This window comes from Filicampus tigris, chromosome 7, assembly GCF_054856515.1.
Source record: "Filicampus tigris isolate MCC_2025a chromosome 7, RoL_Ftig_1.0, whole genome shotgun sequence".
Classification (NCBI taxonomy): domain Eukaryota; kingdom Metazoa; phylum Chordata; class Actinopteri; order Syngnathiformes; family Syngnathidae; genus Filicampus; species Filicampus tigris.
The window spans coordinates 20,980,660-21,000,463 of record NC_141223.1 but is presented as its reverse complement, the minus strand read 5'-3'; the positions used below and the strand labels follow the sequence as shown (position 1 = coordinate 21,000,463).

The 19,804-nt window shown below is 40.3% G+C and overlaps 1 protein-coding gene across 12 annotated transcripts in view; it reads right to left on the bottom strand.

Annotated features, from left to right (window-relative positions):
- The window catches only part of picalmb (phosphatidylinositol binding clathrin assembly protein b), a 33,031-nt gene extending 16,082 nt beyond the window's left edge, over nt 1-16,949 (bottom strand). For 2 of the 12 annotated variants that reach the window (XM_086035332.1, XM_086035334.1), the window contains exons 1-9: nt 16,097-16,949; nt 6,580-6,722; nt 6,362-6,437; nt 6,189-6,291; nt 3,421-3,514; nt 3,132-3,243; nt 2,936-3,042; nt 2,807-2,848; nt 1,501-1,512 (exon numbers count right to left, since the gene is read on the bottom strand). In XM_086035332.1, the coding sequence (XP_085891458.1) occupies nt 1,501-1,512; nt 2,807-2,848; nt 2,936-3,042; nt 3,132-3,243; nt 3,421-3,514; nt 6,189-6,291; nt 6,362-6,437; nt 6,580-6,722; nt 16,097-16,226 (819 nt within the window). In that variant the 5' untranslated portion in view covers nt 16,227-16,949. The remainder of the gene's footprint in view (nt 1-1,500; nt 1,513-2,806; nt 2,849-2,935; nt 3,043-3,131; nt 3,244-3,420; nt 3,515-6,188; nt 6,292-6,361; nt 6,438-6,579; nt 6,723-16,096) is intronic. The other 10 variants (XM_086035337.1, XM_086035338.1, XM_086035335.1 and 7 more) reach the window with 6 other exon arrangements.
- Nucleotides 16,950-19,804: the final 2,855 nt, after the last annotated feature.

Below are 19,804 nucleotides of genomic sequence, written 5' to 3'. Positions count from 1 at the left end.
CATGCGGGTTCATTTCTTCTGATTCACCTCGAGATGGTTCTGCTCCCTTATTGCAGTGCAGCTGAGTTAAATTAAATTGATTGTACTTGATTAGGAAAGGCACACACACAGAGTCACTCAGAGCAAATGAGAATTATGAGGTCGAAGGAACTGCCCAGGGTGATCAGTGACAGAATTGTGGCAAGGCACAGATCTGGCCAAGGTTACAGAAGAATTTCTGTAGCACTCAAGCTTCCAAAGAGCGCAGGGCCTCCATCATCCTCAAATGGAAGACGTTTAGGACGAACACAACTCTTCCTAGACCTGGCTGTCCAGCCAAACTGAGCAATTGTGTGAGAAGAGCCATTCTGAGAGAGGTAAAGAAGAACCCAAAGATCACTGTGGCTGAGCTCCAGAGATACAGTAGGGAGATGGGAGAAAGTTCCACAAAGTCAACTATCACTGCAGCCCTCCACCAGTCGGGTCTTTATGGCAGAGTGGCCCGACTGAAGCCTCTCCTAAGACAAATGAAAGCCTGCATAGAGTTTGCCCAAAAACACATGACGGACTCCCAGGCTATGAGAAATAAGATTCTGTGGTCTGATGAGACCAAGATTGAACTTTTTGGTGTAAATTCTAAGCACTATGTGTGGAGAAAAGAAGACACTGCTCATCACCTTGCCCAATACAATCCCAACAGTGAAACATGGTGGTGGGAGCATCATTCAGCTGCAGTGACAGGATGACTGGTTGCAATTGAAGGAAAGATGAAGTACAAGTACAGAGATATCCTGGAGGAAAACCTCTTCCTGAGTGCTCAGGACCTCAAACTGGGCGGAAGGTTCACCTTTCAACAGGACAATGACCCGAAGCACCCAGCTAAAATAAGTGGCTTCAGAACAACTCCGTGAGCATTCTTGACTGGCCCAGCCAGAGCCCTGATCTAAACCCGATTGAGCATCACCTTCCAACCTGACAGAAATGGAGAGGATCTGAAAGGAACAATGGCAGAGATCCTCAAATCCAGGTGTGAAAAACTTGTTCGATCATTCCCGAAAGGGTGCTTCTACTCAATACTGAGCACAGCGTCTGAATACTTATCACCATATGATATTTCAGTTTTCTTTTTTCATAAATTTGCAAAAATTTAATAAAAAGGTCCCCTCAAGAGACCTTTGTCAAAATTTCAATTTTTTCTGTCAAGATGGGGTGCTGAGTGTACATTAATGAGAAATAAAAGCAACTTTTTTTGATTTTGGCCAATGGCTGCAATGACACAAAGTGAAACATTTCAAGGGGTCTGAATACTTTCTGTACCCACCGTAAGCACAACAGGGTAAATGGGCTACTCTGATTTTACAACTCACTAAGAAAAAGTCATCACATTCATTTCCCCCCCCCCTTTCTGTCCCTTTGGCTGTTTGACACGACCACATGGGAGATAGCGCTGAGGCATGCAAAAAGACAACACCAGCGAAGCAAGTCACAGACACAGAAGAAGAGTGAAATGATAGTACTTACACAGACTGTGAACTAAAGTGGAAAGATAAGGGGAGAATACAGAATATAAAGGTGGTGACAGTCAGGGGAGGAATCCATTTGAGCTGCACAGCAAATAAACCGCCGACAGCACAGCACCTACAGTACAAGTATGTGTGTAACCTTAACAGTCAATGTGCAACTGTGACTGTTGAGTGCAACCTTTGTGTGGAACTGACACCTTTATTTACTGTACTGTAAAAGGAGGTGCTGAAGAAGAATAAGAAGAGGAGAGACAGGAACGCTTAAGTAGGAAGAAGAAAGGACATGTAAGAGAGCACCTCCTGTGGAAGCATGCGCTCTAGAGGAAAAGCATGCAAAGTGCAGAGAGAAGAGAGCACAGCCAATAGCGGCCATCTTGCTCATAGGTTGCCAAAATAGTCTTGTCAGTACTGAAAGAGGCATCTCAAATGTGATTTATTTTGCTGCCTCACTTTTATTGTCATACATTCTGCAGAAACCTTAAGTGCACCTGATAGGCATGGGATGATTACCGTTATGACAGTATACCATGATTTTAAAAGTCATGTTTTTTTAAAACCGCCCAAACTTGACAAAACTGGTAAGTTTTATTCCATTTATATATTTATTAATTTTCACTTAGCATGGTAAATGTTTGTTATTGTATCAAATGTGTTGAAAAATATTCTATGCTTTGTTTTAAAACAAAATAGGTTATGCTCAAAACATTGCTGTTTTCATTTCGCTAAGTATTTCAAAAATATATATTTTAGTGCTACAATTATGATACCGTGACACTGCAATATTTTTGCTTAAGGTTATACCATCGAAATCAGATATCATCCCATGCCTAGCAGCCACATCTAAAAGCTCAGTACAAGAGCTGTACTGCACATGTTGCCTTTAACAATGTCACAGAGGGCTTTAATTTAACATTCTAATGTTTATTATTGTGATGTACTTTAGTGTACAGTGCTCTAGAACTGACCTCATCACAGAGAGCTGTTTCTAGTATTTTTCACCACAAAGGAACCATCAGTGGCATATAATGCAGTGGCACTGAAAACTACATACGACCATACCTCTCTGACAGTGTCAACCAAAATGGAGCACTACTGTCGTAAAGGCTCTTTTTCCTGATACAGCTCTTGTATTGGACCTCCTTTATGCACAAGTACCATTAGTAGGTGATTTTATTTATCTCTGTTGTTCTCAAAAAAGGGAGGAAGGGACATACAGACACAAAGACAGACAAAAACAGAGGGAGAGAGACAGACCAAGAGAGAGTGAGAGAGACAGTGAGAGCGAGAGCAGCTTGCAAGCTTACCTGGGAAAGGTCTGGAATGTCTCCTCGGTCAATGCCCACCTGCTGTTAGAGCACAAAGAAAGACAAATTATTTCATTCCCCCCCTCCCTGTACGAGAGCCAACAACCAGCATGTAAACCACCACTGTACCTCAGCTACTTTGAGGAACTCTGATATCCGGGTCATTCGGGTGAGGAATTTCTTGTAGATATCCAGCCCTTCTTTGCATTGGGTTTTCTTCATGTCAAAGTATTTCTCTATTTAGTGAAAAAAAAAAAAGGTGAAAATTAAATGTTGGTATGATTATTTAGAGGGGAAGGGGGTTGGGGGTTCCGCATTTTCTTACCCAGCAGGTTGATGATGCCTTCGTTATAGGCTGCAAAGAGCCTGATGGAGTCTTTGAAGAGGAGCATGAAGGCTGCATTGATGACTCCATTAGTCAGTTCGTTGGCATTGACCTGCAGGAAAGCAATCAGCCATGGTTTGCGCACATGCCTGACATTTATCTTTTTCTGGCGTTGTGCTGAGAGAAGGCATTTATGTAGCAGCCAAATATACAAACCTCCACCCCCCCACATTTTTTTTTTCTCCTTTTTAAAGCTGCAACACCAAAGGGGTCTTCACCTCTGACTCACATTGAAATCGAGGAGGGCGTCCATCTGGTTCTGAATAATGGGTATGGTCTTGAGCAGCTTCTCTGTATTCATGGTCCTCATGACGCCATCCACTCTGTGGAGACACAGTGGAACAATCAGCAGACACCCTAAGACATGGACACAAATAGTAGCCTACTCTCCAAATTGTTGCCAGGTGCGTTGTCCACTTGAACAAATAAACACTGCACTTCAATTAGACACGCTTTTAATAGATGGCTTTACTGTAGCCCCTTTTACACTGCCTGTAATCGTTGGCATTTTCCCGTGTTCCTGTTCTGTTTCAATGGCATCGACATGGAATGTGGGGGACATGGAATCTTATGCCTTCTTAGTATCATAATCAGCTAGATCTCGCCTGAATGTTCAATAGCTGTTTAACACCAGGCCAATACTGCCAAATTTGACAAATCCATGCATAAAATGGTTTATGAAGCATGATGTAACCATGTGTCAAGTAAACATCTTCACCACAAGACACACACCACCGGCAGAGCAGATGTAGCATATCTGGAGTTTAGCTTGGAAAAGAGCTTTGCGATGGCTTGCTACATTAGTGTCTTCGTTGCTATCATTAGCTGTGGCTTTAGTTGCAGCTGCTTGCTTTGCATTTATGGGGTAGGCTTGAACTGCTTCTTTGGTAAGCAGTCCTTCTTACAAAGAAGGCATATCACTCTGGCTTTATCAATAGTGCCGTCAGGGCGTTTTTTAAATTTTTTTTTTTACCATTCATCGGACAAAAACTCTCACATGCTCCTCCATTTTCAGATCTTCTCTTTGCTCCTGAACTTGCCCTTTCACCTAAAATAGGAGCCTATCGGGTTATGCCAAATATGATGACAGTCAATCAGTGTCCACTTCAGGAAGTGACACCAACCATTGTTTTTTTACACCCCGCAACAACTCAAGCACAAGCCCCACACATCAAAACGGATATCATCATCATACAGAAACAGTAAAATTAGAGATGAAAAAAATACGATTGTGAGTAAAAAAAAAAACAACGCTTTAACAGTGGCTCTAATTAATTGATCACAATTAATGCACTAATTTGACACCCCTAAATATTATATACAGTATGTTTATTGGTGGGTAAAATTGTGACAAGCGTATGAATTAGGGATGGGCGATACATATCGTATCAAAAATCGAGATATGAACATTCAAGATATTGACATGGAAAAGATGACGATATCCGTCACATGACGTTGCAATGCTTGTGTTGCAAAGCTCAGTTCAACCAACCATTCTTCCTTTCAATTTTGGTGTTGATCGATAGTTAAAACCATCCAATGACAATCATCTTGTGCAGGGCGAGAGGGAGGAGGGACACAAGCAGCCACTGCTTAGACAGCACACACAAGAAAACTCATTCATTGTGTTTGTGGTGAGGGCCAGCAGCACAGAACAGAGCGTTGCTGGCAGGCGCTACGCATATTCTCGACGTCTGCCACGACGGCAAATCCCTTCGGATTGAACCATATTCTACTTTACGGTGGTACCAACATGATGTCAGAAAGTGTTTCCAATAGGAGAGTGGCTGGCTGATTGCCAATTTTTTAATATTTTGGCGGACTTATTTACAAGTGAAGGCATGAGGGAAAACAGAGGAAGCCTTGATAAATAAAGTGCTTTTACTGTATTAACACTGACAGATGCATCTTGTCGCCTCTTTCCTTTTTAAAATGAGCAAAGACTGGGCTGTCTTTTGTAATAATGAAAGTTACATCTAAATCAGTGGGAAAAGCCTCACCTTTTACTTCCTGGTCAACTGCTACGTCAGCACTTCCAAATATGTGCTGTTGTGCGTATGATAAAGGCCTTGTCCGAACGCGGCGACTGAACGGATCACATTCGGCAAGCGAGGTACCATCTACTTGCATCTCACGCATGCATTTTGACGCCAATGAGAGCGAGGGAAAAAACGTTGAGTAGTGTTGCCTAGCAAGTTCAATCTCATAATCAGAGGGGCGGAGAAAAAAAAAAAAAAAAAAAAAAAAAAAAAAATCAGAGCATAAAAATATGTAGTTCAACACAGGACGTTTTAACAGTTTTTGTTGAATTTAATGGCAACCCTACTTAAAAATAAAAACACAAAAACAAAACAGCAACAATTGCACAAAAACACAGCAAAAGTAGCACATCTTGTGAGCGCATATGGTGGTCTAATGCTGGATTTTCTGCAGGGTCATTCTGCCTCGAATCATTTGACCAAGGCTTCACATCTTCAGCGGTTACTTGACTTGCCTTCATGCGAACATCACCCAGGAATTTTCCAACAGAGACTGAACTTCACAAGCTAAAGTTGCTCTCATTGAAAGGTCAGGCAAAGTAGTAGAGACAGTTGTTCCCAAAATTTATGAAGCGCTTGTTTCAACATGTTTGGAAGTTTGAACACTGCATAAAGCCATAAAATGAAGGGGAGTTTGTCAAAATATGCAAGAGAGCTAAGGAGTGAGGGGAAGGGATGTATACATATATGTCTATGTATAATGTGGCTCTTTGCAGTAATGCTTTAAAAACCGAGGCTCTAGTTTTAATAAATGAATCAGGATTGTCAGGATTGTACCTGCCTCAATTTGAGCCACGAAAATCCCTGTTCTCTGTTATGGACGAGTGCACATTTAAATGTTTTCTCTACTTTGCAATTTACTGCTTTTTGTGTGCAGTGCTCCTGCCCCTCAAGAGACCTTTGTCAAAAAAAGGGCATCTTCAAATTGCAGGACAGAAGATCACTTTCAGCGTCTTACCCTCGCTTTACTTTGGTGAAGTCAAAGGCAACCTGTCTGTACGAAACAGCTTTCTCGTTCAGGTATCGACTGTACCTCCGGATGAACGTTGACATGTCGTACCCTGGAATGAAAACATGGACGTGCGTCATGTAGTACAGAATGACAGTTGATGAGTGAGGTTATGAGGTTACCTTGTAGGCCACTTTTGTCCAAGAAATTACTGAGGTTGAATAATGTGTTCCTCGAAGCCAGGTACTGCACAAAACGCTGCAAATGGGAGTGGGGGGGGCATCACTAAAAGGTATTAATCTAATCATACATGCAATCGTAATCTGCTTGACATCAACTGCCTGGGTTGTTGTGAGATTATCTGACATTGCGTGTGTGTGTGCGCGCATGTGTGGCTCACCTCATTGCCATACACCATTAGGTGGTGCGTGGTGATCAGCGACTTGAACACGACCACCCAGCTGGTGTTGGTGGTCCTCTCAAACAGCGAGTCGGCTAGTTGGGGAATGTTCACATTCATCTCATTGGTGCAGTGGATCAAGTCTGACATGGGAACAAATGATAGTTTTAAATGTACGTTAGTTGTCCACTGGGGGGCGCCTGCACCTATTTAATCTGCTTTCTCTGCCGGAAATGCACGATTGAACTCTGTGGCGTGCAGCGAGTTGAATTGGCGATGGCCATATTGGACTTTGGATTTGACTGGAGGAAACTTGCAGCCCTTGGAAAGTGGACCTTGGTGTGTTTATGTGGTTGAGGTCTGTGGACACTCAATTTTGTTTTTTTTAATATAATGAAAATCACAATAACTGTGCTGATGCAATTATCCAATTCTAATCATGACGATTATCCATGTACTGCCTAAAAAAAAACATGAGGTAGGATTTCCATGGTGTGAAAGTACTGTAATATCGCGCTGGTACACGAGGAGCTGATGGCACTTCTTATATTTTTGTCTTCATCTCCAATAAAAGTAGAGAGGTGACGTTATGCATTTCCAAACACATGTTGAGCCCATGAGCAGACGAACACCTGCCGCCGCAGACTATGACTAAACAGAAGTGACCGCAGTGGTGAGGGACAAGATAGGTTTTGCATGCCTGACCCGGTTAACATTTACATATACTGTACGTACAGTAGTTGCAATGTTGCACCACTATGGAGGCGCTATATCAGGCCTGGGCAACCTGCGACTTGCATGCGGCTCTTTGCCCGGTTTCATGCGGCTCCTCAAGCCCTTTTCACTCTGAACTTGCAGCGCACCATTGTCATTGTGTATGTGGTAAGGGGCTGCACCACAGAATGGAGCATTGCTGGGCGGCGCTGCCCGTACTCAGATATTTACCACGACAGCAAATCCCCTCGGATTGAAACATATTCTACATTACGGCGGTGCCGCCGTGACGTCAAAAAGTTTTTCCAATAGGAGAGGCGCTGGCAAGCGATTTACTGCTATTTTGGCGGCATGAGGACAATGGAGGAAGCCTTAATAAATAAAGTGCATTTACTGTATTAACACTGTAAGATGCATCTTGTCTCCTCTTGATTTGCCTTTTTGAAATGAGCAAAGATTGCGGTTTCTTTTGTAACAATAAAAGATACATATTGTGAACCAGTGGAAAAATCTTCACTTTGTACTTTCTGGTCAGCTGCTAGATGAGCACTTCCAAATATGGGCACTCTGTTGCACGTATGATAGAGGGCTTGTCCAAACGCGGTGAATAAACATTTGAAGTGCCAGGTACGTGCATCTCACGCATGCACTTTGACACAAATGAGATTGAGGGGAAAAAACGTTGAGTAGTGTTGCCTACCAAGTTCACTTTCAAAATGGGGTGGAAAGGAAGAAAAAAAAAAAAAAAAAGAAATCATAGCATAAAAAAAAGTATTAAGTTCAACACAGGACGTTTTAACACCGTTTTTGTTGAATGTAATGGCAACTCCACAAAAAAAAAAGAAAAACAAGATCTATGTGCACCCATATACATGTGGCTCTTTGCAGTAATGATGTATGATTGTTTAAGGGTGTGTTTGTTTTAATTAATGATGACGTTTGAAGTCAATATGATCAACTTTCTACATTTTACAATGAAAAATGGCATATAACTTTTGATTTATTTAGGAAAACCTAATATTAAATTCTGTTAAAAATTCATTTAGATTGACTTTGATGTCAAAACCATGTATGTTCATTCATAAAAACACTCTGTAGAGGGGGAAATGGAAAAAAATGTGAATCGGCTAGTAGAATTATTTGTATTCTTCTGCAAGTGTGTTTCGATAGTGACAAATTTTAGGGACAGGCAAGATATTTGGTAAAAGCTAGAAAATACTATTTGAAAATTGACTGTACTGTTACTATATTTGTGCCCCTTAGATATGGTGCAACATGAATAAAAGTTTTTCTGAAATAAAATACAAAATTTCACACATTTTCCAACTCTGAATTTGAACCCATTCAGTAGAATGGCCCATATACATACACATACATATAAATACTAGGGATAGGAATTTCGACTAATTTCCCCGCCGACTAGTCTCAAATTTTATATGCGACTAGTCCATAAGGAAGAATACTTGAATTTTAATACATATTGAATTCAAAGTTTAAAATGCAAATGTGTGTATTTAGGGGCTATTTCAACCCAAACATTCAGGACAGTTTGTTAATTGAAATTCTATTGATGTAACAACAACTGACTGAATAAAGGTGAACAATTGAAAGAAATACATTTCTGAGACATTTTCCAATGCAATGCATGTCATTTATTATGAATAATGTAATGAGTAATGGTACCGACTCCCAGTCCAGCAGGATCTCATTCACTAGCACCATGTTAGCTGCATTATCATGCACACAAGCGACGGCTTTATTTTGTAGTACCCACGTACCCATCACACTCCACAGGAGAGCAGCCAAGTTTTCAGCTGTGTGTCTTTCCTCTAAGGCTAGGTTCACACCGCAGGCGAATGAGACCCAGATCGGATTTTTGTCCATATGCGACCTGTATCGGATTTTTTTATGACAGTCTGAACGGCTCAATTCCGATTTTTTTAAATGCGACCTGGATCGCTTTCATATGTGGTCCTAGATCGGATACGTATCCGATCTTTTCCAATGCGTTCGCGGTCCGAACGGCCAGGTCGCATATACTGTATACGACATTGACGAGCTCAAGATGCGCTCCGCGCAGGCGGAAGGGAAGTGCTGGCAGCAGGGGGATCGAATCTGCAAAGTTGTTTTGAGTAACACTATTGACTTTAATTTAATCCCTCTTGAAACGTGAAGCATTTAGTGGACATTTATGGCGATCGTAGTCATTCAGCCACGGCTCAGATAGATTGATTTTTTACGCACGGTTATGACGTGACGTTATCGTTAGTGATGTCTTGGTGCTCAGCATGTTTACAGAGGCCAAGGCAAAGGCATGTGGAACAAGATGCTTGATACTTAATGCCGCGTTTAACCGACTAGTAAAAAACAAAACGTTTAATAAATCGGAGATGGTTAAACGGTTAAACGACTCATCGCGCACATCCCTAATATATACACATATACACTCACAGTGGGTACGAAAAGCATTCAGATCACTTGAAATTTTTCACTTTTTACATTGCAGCCATTTACAGAAATCAAAAAGTTCATTTTATTTCTCATTAATTCATATAGTACACACTTTTGGCATTAATATTGTGTTTGTGGAATATGAGTTAAGCAGCAAAATCCACCCTGGGTGGCCACATTGTCACTTCTGTTGACTGGAAATGAAATCACAGTGTCCCAGAGCTCAGATAATGACCAAATATGGCTCAGCTTCAGAAAATAGGTGAGCTGTGATTGGACGATGCCTGAGCCCTGAGACAATGTGATGTCACTTTGAGTTGACAGAAGTGACAAAATGGCCGCCCCCAGACATGGCTAAAAACGGGTGGATTTACTCTTATTCCACAAACCCAATATGTATTAGAATGCCTTCTTTCAACAAGTGGGTTTGATACACATGTTCTTGAAAAAAATATGTTTGGGTTGACTTCCCTTTCATCACTCACAACAATAAATATATGAATTACAGCCAGATCACCTGACTGTTTTAAAAATACTTTGTCCTTTAGTATTTCTTTAACCTTAGAACAGACAGAAAAATCTACAAAAATTGGCTGATTTTTCTGCCAATTTTTTGTGTGTAATGTTTGAACAGCATTATCTTTGTCTTGTGTTTGATCAGTAACAAAACAATGGCAAACTGTTTTTAAAAGAGCTAATAACTGTCCAATTAAATTAGCCGGCCAATAAATCAGTTGGGGCCCAATTTTTGATGATCAATAAAATATTTTTGTTGCACTCTTGTTAGTACATTGAGACCCTGGCGTTGTTGGTTAGAGTTTTCTTCACCCCCAGGTTACAATATTGTGATGATATTGGGAATGGCTGAAATATCCATAGAACCCAACACAGCCTCCTTTTAATAGTAATCAGCAAACAGTGTGCTAAATTCATTCAGTTTACTGTTCACCGATAACGGCCACTGCCAGCGATCTTTAAATCATACATGTGCTGTCCCACTTGCTCGGCCGAGGCTCATATTTTTAACATCCGCAGTGCTGGCTGAGGGATACAAGTCAAAGCTGCTCGACCTGCTTTTAAATATATATTTTTCAAATGTATTTAACGCCAAAAAACGCGGCTGACGACAGCACAGATCAGACTGGCAGGCTTTTTTGCTGTCCTATATTTGACTCTTTAAAATAGGGCAGGGTAACCTTCGCGAGAAGCGGACTCTAGTTAGCATGGGTGACTGCAGGGCCAAGTCAAGAAGAGCGAGGAGGAGGATGAATATGGAGGAGGCAGTGCGATGTCACAGTCAACACTCCGGTTTTGGGGGGGCTTTTCATGGGATATAATCGCACTCGTGTGACAGCCGTGATGATTCATACTGAGGGGAATGACTTGCCTTGCGTCAGCATGACACAAAAAGATAACTTGTAGGGAAACAAATCATGTTACGTGCGGGCTCAAAGTGCAAAGTGTAACTTTGGGTCACACTGAATGGAACTAGCAGAAACTAATCTACAGGGTGGGCCAAACAGAGCTCTTATACTCTATTACATTTACACTTATTTATTCCAATTACATTTAGCAAACAGGTTAAAGTCAAATGCTCAAAATGTACTACATCGATTTTATTACAACATTCCACATTGCAACACAGCCCCACACAATTGCATCAATTTTAATACAGATTCCGAGATGACCTAAGTTACAGTAGTATCACGCGAGCCTTAGGGTTTCAAGACAAGTGTCAGGATTCATGGACTGTTTGGGGTTCCAATTAGGGTGGTAGCAATTAAATATTTTGGCATTCAGATATCCTACTGAAAATTCTATCAAATAACTGAGAATTCAGATATCTATATCTATATATGAACTACAACAGTATCAGGCAGTCAGCAAAAGTGTGCAGTCATTTGCACCAAATAAACTGTCTTTGAAAAGTAGTCCGTCGGATCTTGCAAACCTAAATTGTGCACTCACTTAGCGGCTAGCTGCTAACCCTGCCAACAGATACCGTATGCTAGGGCTGCACCATTTTGGGAAAAAAAATAACCTAAATGGGATTTTCCAGACCAGTACTGCAATTGCAATTCGATTCGTGATTTTTAATTTTCCACATTAAAATGCAACAATTGTGAGTCAGTTTAGTTTCAGACAAATAATTTTATCAATATTATAACCAGACCTGGGCACTTGAGCCTTTTTTGCCGGTCCGGCCGCGACCCTCCACCCTTGACCTGGGTACCCCTTCCGGCCGGGACCCTCCGGCCATATTCATAAATATTGACGGCCCCCGGCCCGTTCCTCGACCCAAGAAAAAAAAAAAAAGCCTCCGTGATTGGCGTCGCCGTGGGAGAGATGCTAAGGGCTGAGGCTTTTTAAAGATCATTAGCTGGCTAATTCGAACCCTGGCTAATTCCCCTCCTTCACACTTCCCGGCCTTCAAAATAAAAGCATACCAGCAGACCACTATACACTGCAGGTTTGCTAAGGCGTATTTCCGGAAGTAGGGAAGACGAGACAGAAGAAGTGCATGAACTCCACCTTGATGTGCCGGCGTCATCCTTGAGTGCTGCGCGCAGCTTGACTATACTCGCTTGAAACAGTTACGTTCCAAGTCGGGGGGCGTCGCCGGGCCAGAGGGTCCGACCGGTCCGGCTCAGGGACGGACTGCCCAGCTCTGATTATAACAATGCAATAATCTATACAATAGCCCATCAATTGGTGTTTAGTAGCAAGCTTTCAGTAGCAGCTGCATTGTTGTATTGTCTCAAGCTTCTCAAAAATAAAGCTCTTGTTAAAAATACAAAAAAATATACTGGATAAAAAACAACCCTTTTAGTAATTCATAGTAAAGTTCAAAAACAGTAAAAAGTTCATGAAATTAAAGAACAGAGACGTTCCTGCTATTTGTCCAAAAATTATTCCTTATTTGGGGGGGTTAAGAATCGGAATCGATAATCGTTAGGAAATGGAATCAAATCATAGAATCGGAATTTCTCAAATTCAAACGATGCCCAAGCAGAAAGAACAATACGATGCATTGCAGACAGCGGTAACGGTAAATGTGGCCACAACCTAGGTGGAAGAAAACCTCACAGCAATTGCCAAAGAAAATGTTTTGGTTCTCGGCTTATTTCGGAGTAATGAGCATTGATTCCACTGTTACCATTTTATCTGTGTGTAATTCATAATCTTTAGTAAATCAGAAAGTCTTTGCTATTAGGTGGAAACCTTGCATGTATATTTTTTAACTAAAATTGATTAAAAATAGACTAAAACCTTTTTGAGTTTTCGTTAACCTAAACCATCACAAATAGGAATGACTAAAATGTGACTAAAACTAATAAGCATTTTTGCCCAAAAGACAAAGACTAATACTAAATCTAAAATGCCTGCCAAAAACAACACTAGTCTAGTTGTGGTTCAGGGTTTCATGTTTTGGGCTTCTAGCCTTGGTTGAAGTTTATAGTTAGGATTTCAAATCATGGTTTCAAGCAATGATTAGGGTTCCAAAATAGAGTTTCAGTCTAAGATTTCAAAGTAAGGCTTCAAGGCATGTTTGGGGTTACAATATAATGGTTTCACGGAAGAGTTGGGATTCCAAAATAGATACCAAAGAAAGTTAGAATTCAAGGAATGGTTTCAAAGGAATGTTTCAAGTAAACTTTACACCGATCTGTTCGGGTGGATCAAAACTGGTCGATATTTTGCATTTTATGCAAAATCGACGGTCGACTGTAATGTCATAATTTGTGCAATCTATTAACGACGTAATTGATCGGCTCTGTGAAATAAGACATGACAGCAAACACAACCCCAGTATATGTGAGCGCGAAAGCTCATCTATTTCTAGGCTTGTCTTGTGAATGGAAAGACTTGCACTTGGAGGCGCAAGTTTCGCCTCCGTGCCCTTGATCACCCAATCGCAAAGTAATAGCGTTTGTTTAGTTTTTCTTTTTGATAGGTAAAAAGTCTGAAAAACATTTTATTTACATAAAAAAAAAAGAACCAACTATAGTTTGTGTAATTTAATTTTAACATCTCTTTAATTCAAAATAGCTTTCATCACTCAGCGTAAATTATGTGAACTTGCAGCCATGCACATTCAGCCAATCACAGATGCAAGTTCATGACATACAATTTCATGCAACTGACAACAGGCAGGAGTGGTGTTTGAACTAGGGATGGACCGATTTTCAGCTGGGACAATTATCGTCTCCAATATGCAGTGTTTTGACAAATATCGGCATATGCCTTTTTTGAAAATCTGTTGGTCGATAAATCAATTTAAAACAGTGTTAACGTCAAGGAACTATTTACTTACATTTTCAGTTAACTTTATAAAAGATTCTACTGACCCTGGGAACAATGCACATTTTGTTTTGTTTGAAATCAAAACAAAGATAAGTGAAATTTTAACATTTGTATTTTTTTTTTTTTATCTTGGAGGGCTTTATTTACTGTAGAAAACTATATAGAGCTATTGTTTACATTTTCACTTAGTTTTGTGTGAATTTTACACCAAAGATGTATTTTGGCAAACAATCATAATAAAAATCTACATTATGCAAATCTGAAAAACTGTTTAAAGACATTTCAACAAAGTTAAGAGGTTTTTTTTTTATATGGATTGTGATGCTAATATTTTCCTTTTTGCTGAAAATGAATATCGGCTCCAAATATCGGTTATCGGCCTACTTGACTACTAATAAGCGGTATCTGCTCTGAAAAAAACATATCCATCTATCACTTGTTTCAACAAACACGGAAGTAGCTCAGTTGTGACACTAACCATTTGCTAAACGAGGATACGAGATATACTGTGGATATGCCGAACGTGAGTTGAGGCATTCGCGATTACAATACAGTTTCCGAACCTGTACAGCTACATCGGAGCCAAACGGCTTTGAGAATGTCATTAGTACGGCACATATACACCAAGTAAAAAGTAAACAAAGAAAGGACCAAATAATCATTGCGGTTTGTGGGCACCAGGATCACACCACACAGCCAGCTTCCAATGTGAGCCAAAAAGAAGCAGGCTAAGGTTACTTGGCGTAGCTGGTAAGTCAACGTATGAACTTGTTTACAGCTGTTGAACCAAGGCAGCAATCGTTTGAGCAAAATGAATGACTGACAATGTATTTTTTAAATTAATGTCAGAGGAGGAGAAGTAAACATTAAATGATTTATCAAATATTTACTAGCATTTTTGGGGAAGAATTTGGGGGGGGGGCTTACACCCGCATAGCTTTTCGCTATGCGGGTGTCGACTGTAGAGTAAAGTATACAAGCTGTTTGAATATGAAACATTCTGATTGAAATCGGCGATCGACCTCAAAAACCCTGATCACGTAGGGCGGCTCTTCCGACAGGATTAGGGTTCAGGTTTTAAGTCAGAGTTTCCAGCTAGGGTTAGCATTTCAATGCAGAGTTCTCAAACAGGGTTTGCAGTCAGGATTCGGGTTTCAAGTTGGGGCAAGTTGGGGTTTCAAGCAGGGGTTAGGGCTCCAAAACAGGGGTTCACATAAGGTTTAGGCTTTCAAGATGGGGTTAAGGTTTATAATCAGGATCCCTTAACCTGGTTAGTTTTTGTAGTTGTGTTGACCTAGTGGAGACCCTAAAAGTGGCACTGATCTCTCTTAACACCTTCCTTCGCTTTACTAACTGCCTTTACTTCAACAACGTAAAAAGATTTTCGAAAAAAAAGTATAACAAAGGGGGGGGCATATTGTACTCTATATCACGTGCAAAGTTTATTCGCACTACACTTTTTTTTAATCACATCTTTATTTTTATGATTATACGACTGTCTGTAAAATGTTCCTCGGGCTGTAGGTTGCCTACCAGCCTGTTTCTCTCTCATGACACCTCAGAGGAGTCATCTGAGCAGCACAACAAGTGTGCCACCTGCCAACGATAAAAAAAAGGTGATGAGTGGACTTTAATGGAAATAATTACATTAAATGTTACATCGGGGCCCTGGCCCATACTGTCATCCTATGCTGTTAGCATCTACTAGTACGACTACTATTGCTACTACTGTCGCCTTCAAATACAAGCCAAGAGCTGAAGCTACGACTACGACGACAAAAAGCGTCAATTGTTGACACCAGACAGCTCCAAACACGGATTCGGTAGTTAGTACAAAATAGTAACACACAAGTGAGGGGAACGTAGCTTAATTTGCTATGTTCAACGTCCACCTCGGTGACTTGCGCTAGCGTTGGCATGTTAGCGTTGCCCCAGGCTTTGAGGCCTAATCGTTCTAACAGCCGCCATAGCCTTACCATTGGGGGCTTTCAGCGTCCGACACTTTGCTCTTGAATACACAACAAAAGAAACAATTACGCATACTTACAGTCCAAATGCTTCTTCTTCGGGCCCATTATTTCGTGAGTGGTGGCCTTGCATACTGTTTTGGATACGGCGGATCCCGTTACGCTGTGCTGGGCTGCCGTTATCCGGTCCGTAATACTTTGTCCCGACATCTTCTCTGACTCCGTAAAACACACACACACAAAAAAATAATAATAATTCTGGGGAGGGATGGGGGGGAAAGCACACTTGTCGGCGTTTATCGTCGTCAATGAGCCCGAGCGGAGGGAGAATACAACGTCCACCTCCTTGCGAAACCTGTCCGGACTCCTCCTTGCTTCTCCCACCGCGGTGGTTGGATATGAAATCAGAGCTAAGCTAGTCGGCTATTAAGGAGGGCGGAATGTGGCGACAACAACAACAAACGTTCACAATGTGTCGTTACGCCGTTTAGCTGCCCGTCACACAATCAAGGGTTGCGGGGTTTGCACTCCTCCACACCGGTTCTCGGTCTCGCGCTCATCCCACTGTGGTACACCGGATCCCCACCTGCCTTCCTGCAGCCTGTCTGCCTTCCTGCCTGCCTGCCTGCCTGCCTGCGCCGCTCCGCCTCCGAGTGCCGCCGTCGCCGACACAGCGCAATGGGAATGAAGAGGGACCCAAAACAGGCCCGAAGTGGGGCAAATGGCGGAATTTGTAAGGAGAACACGACGCTCCGCTGACCCTGGATCAGATGGGACACGACCGGGCTTTTTAAATCCGATGTGACGCAGGTGCACGATAACTGACCCTCAGTCTAGTTGTAGTTGAGGAGGGGTATGAGGAAGCGTCAGGGACACAATTCACGATTACCCTTCATGCACGCTCCTGAAACGTTCTCATATATGCCTTTTACTTTGGGCAGTCTAAGGCACACCTGTGCACTAATCTTGGTGTCTAATCAGCATCTTGATATAGCGCACCTGTGAGGTGAGGTTGATTATCTCGGCAAAGGAGAAGTACTCACAATCACAGTTTGTGAACAATATTTGGAGAAATTGTGATATTGTGTATGTATTGTGGAAACGGTTTTAGACCTTTGAGTTCATATCATAAAAACATTTAAGCAAAAAGAAGTGTTGCATTTATGTTTTTGTTGAGTATACATACATTACATACATACTGTACATATATATATATATTACTAGTTACTTGCATGTGAAAGTAATACATTTCTTTACAATATTACTCTATTTGTAGAGTAATGCGTTACTCAAGCTTAAGTTACTTTTAAGTTACTTTTTCAAAAATCAGGGATTCATTTATTTAATAATGATATCAAGACCTTAAAGGGAAAAATGCAAAATTTGCTGCCATACTCTAGCTGGTAAAGTTAACTTATGAGCATATTTAACTATATAGTGAGGTCTATAATATTAAATGTTTCGACTCTATGGTGTGGTGGGACATCACTACCTTTGATCAATATTTGTATCAATAAGATTTATTTTCTAAACATAAATATTGGAACTGATATTTTGTCCAGTAAATAAATAATCACACTGTAAACCACAAATGAAATTATCATTATTCTCAAATTAATTTACACACTGGGGGCGGCATTGCTCAGTGGTACAGTGGTCCTTTCCCAAACGGCAGGTTGTGGGTTCAATCCCCGGCCATTGTGACTATGTTGAAGTATCCTTGAGCAAGTTACTGAACCCCCAGTTGCTCACGATGCTGCGTCATGCATCAGGTAGATGAGGTACATTGTGAAGCGCTTTGAGTACCAAAGGTAGAAAAGCGCTATACAAGTGACAGTCCATTTGCCATTTACACACAAATAATTGTGATGCATAACATATAATCAATAATTGGTCTGACAAGATAGATAGATAGAAACACATAGACAGGGCATGTGTAATAAAAGCAAAAATATGTATTGAAGTCAAAACTGACCTGACCAAATGTTTTTTCCTTTTTATTATTATTTTTTCTATTTCTAGTAATTGAAAGTTCAGTTAGTTCTAACTTTCTTTTACTACATGTAGAAAAAGTTTCGAGGTGATTTGAAAAAAAGGTAAGTAAGAAACGAGCGCATCAGACTCCAATAATGGCGTCTATTGTAGTTTGTCCGATTGATGGTGCCGTAGCGTGACGTCATTTGTCACCGGCAGATGATTTGCATTTTGATTATGACAGCCAATCAGAATCACTACGTTTTACATATGGCAATTGATGGTACTAAGTTCATTAAATCATATCTAAAAAGCACAGTGACTTATTTTTTTGCAGTTTATTCGCTTCGTTTTACTTAGGTTTGTTCCTGCTTGTATTTTGTGTCTATGATTTGCATTTTATTTTATGAAACCGTGACAGTGATTATTGTCAAAAACAATAACTTGTCAGCCCTCTTGATTGTTGTCAGTAGTGCCTAAACAATCGACCTGCGTGACAGAGAACTGACTCGCGCACTCACATTATTACAATTAGCCCGAAGTGCAACAGTAACATTTGATTGGATAAATGCTGGAAATAACTCATGATCATGTAATGTTATAAATAGACATACTTGTCAAATGGATATACAGATGTCAAAATATGTGTTACAGTCCCGGAATTTGCAATGCGGTGCCGACTCGGTAGCTGTAATAATATTTTTTTAAAAATCGGAATAACAAGTTACATTACGTGGTTACTGCCTAAATGTAATGTATTACCGTTACTGCCTGAATGTAATGCATTACTGTATTGCGTTACTTTTGTAACGAGTTACCCCCCAACACTGTGTATATATATATATATTAGGGTGTGCATTCGATTTGAAAGTGGAACAGTTCGGTTTGACTCAGTGAACAGAGTTCTGTTCGATATAGTATGGCTCAGTACGATAGTCTATGATGCAATTAACTTTTTTGTTATTTTACACACATTTCAATGAATTTGTCAGTACTGTAAATGTGCCAATTCCTTCTAAAATACAGTAGATCTCTCCAATAAAAGATTGAATACATATCTCAAATCAATCATTTCAAAGTGCAATGATTTGATTCGGTGCGAATCAAAAAACGTTTATATATATATATATATATATATATATATATATATATATATTAGTGCTGTCAAATGATTACATTTTTTAATTAATCGTGAAAGTTTCCATAATTAATCACGATTAATTGTATTTTTCAACTACAATTTTTTACAAAGCTTGGAACCGATATTTTCTTCAGTAAAATCTTGGAATTAATCTGGAAAAAAAAATAAAACTATATTTTGATTCAAAAACTGTTCTAACAGTTTTCTTTGATCCTTGAATACGATTCTTCTCCAGCTTTTGATCTGACATGAGACTGAAGGTTTTCTGCTGTTTTCAGGTGTCTATTGAATATAGTTTTTTGTTTTAATTTATTGCTTTCACGAGTTATATTATTGCTGTTTTGTTGTTGTAATGTAAACTGCTTTGTTACAGATTTAGCTGTTCTGAAACATGCTGTAAAAACATAAAATCGTATTGTATAAAACACAACAGTTGAACAATACACCAAAGACGTACAACTAATATTTAAATTTGGCTTTTCAAAGTGTGCAAATTTTAGATTTCTTGAATGAGCCGTCGAGCAACCTTTTGAAGTAAAACTACGTAAAAGTAACTCTTTGCGACAGTGACTCTCCTCTAAGTTTGGCAGCACAGTGAGCAGAGGTCATCTACTACAGGAAGTAAATAAAACTGAGTTTGTCACGTGTCGTGAGGCAATTAAAAAGGCCAGGA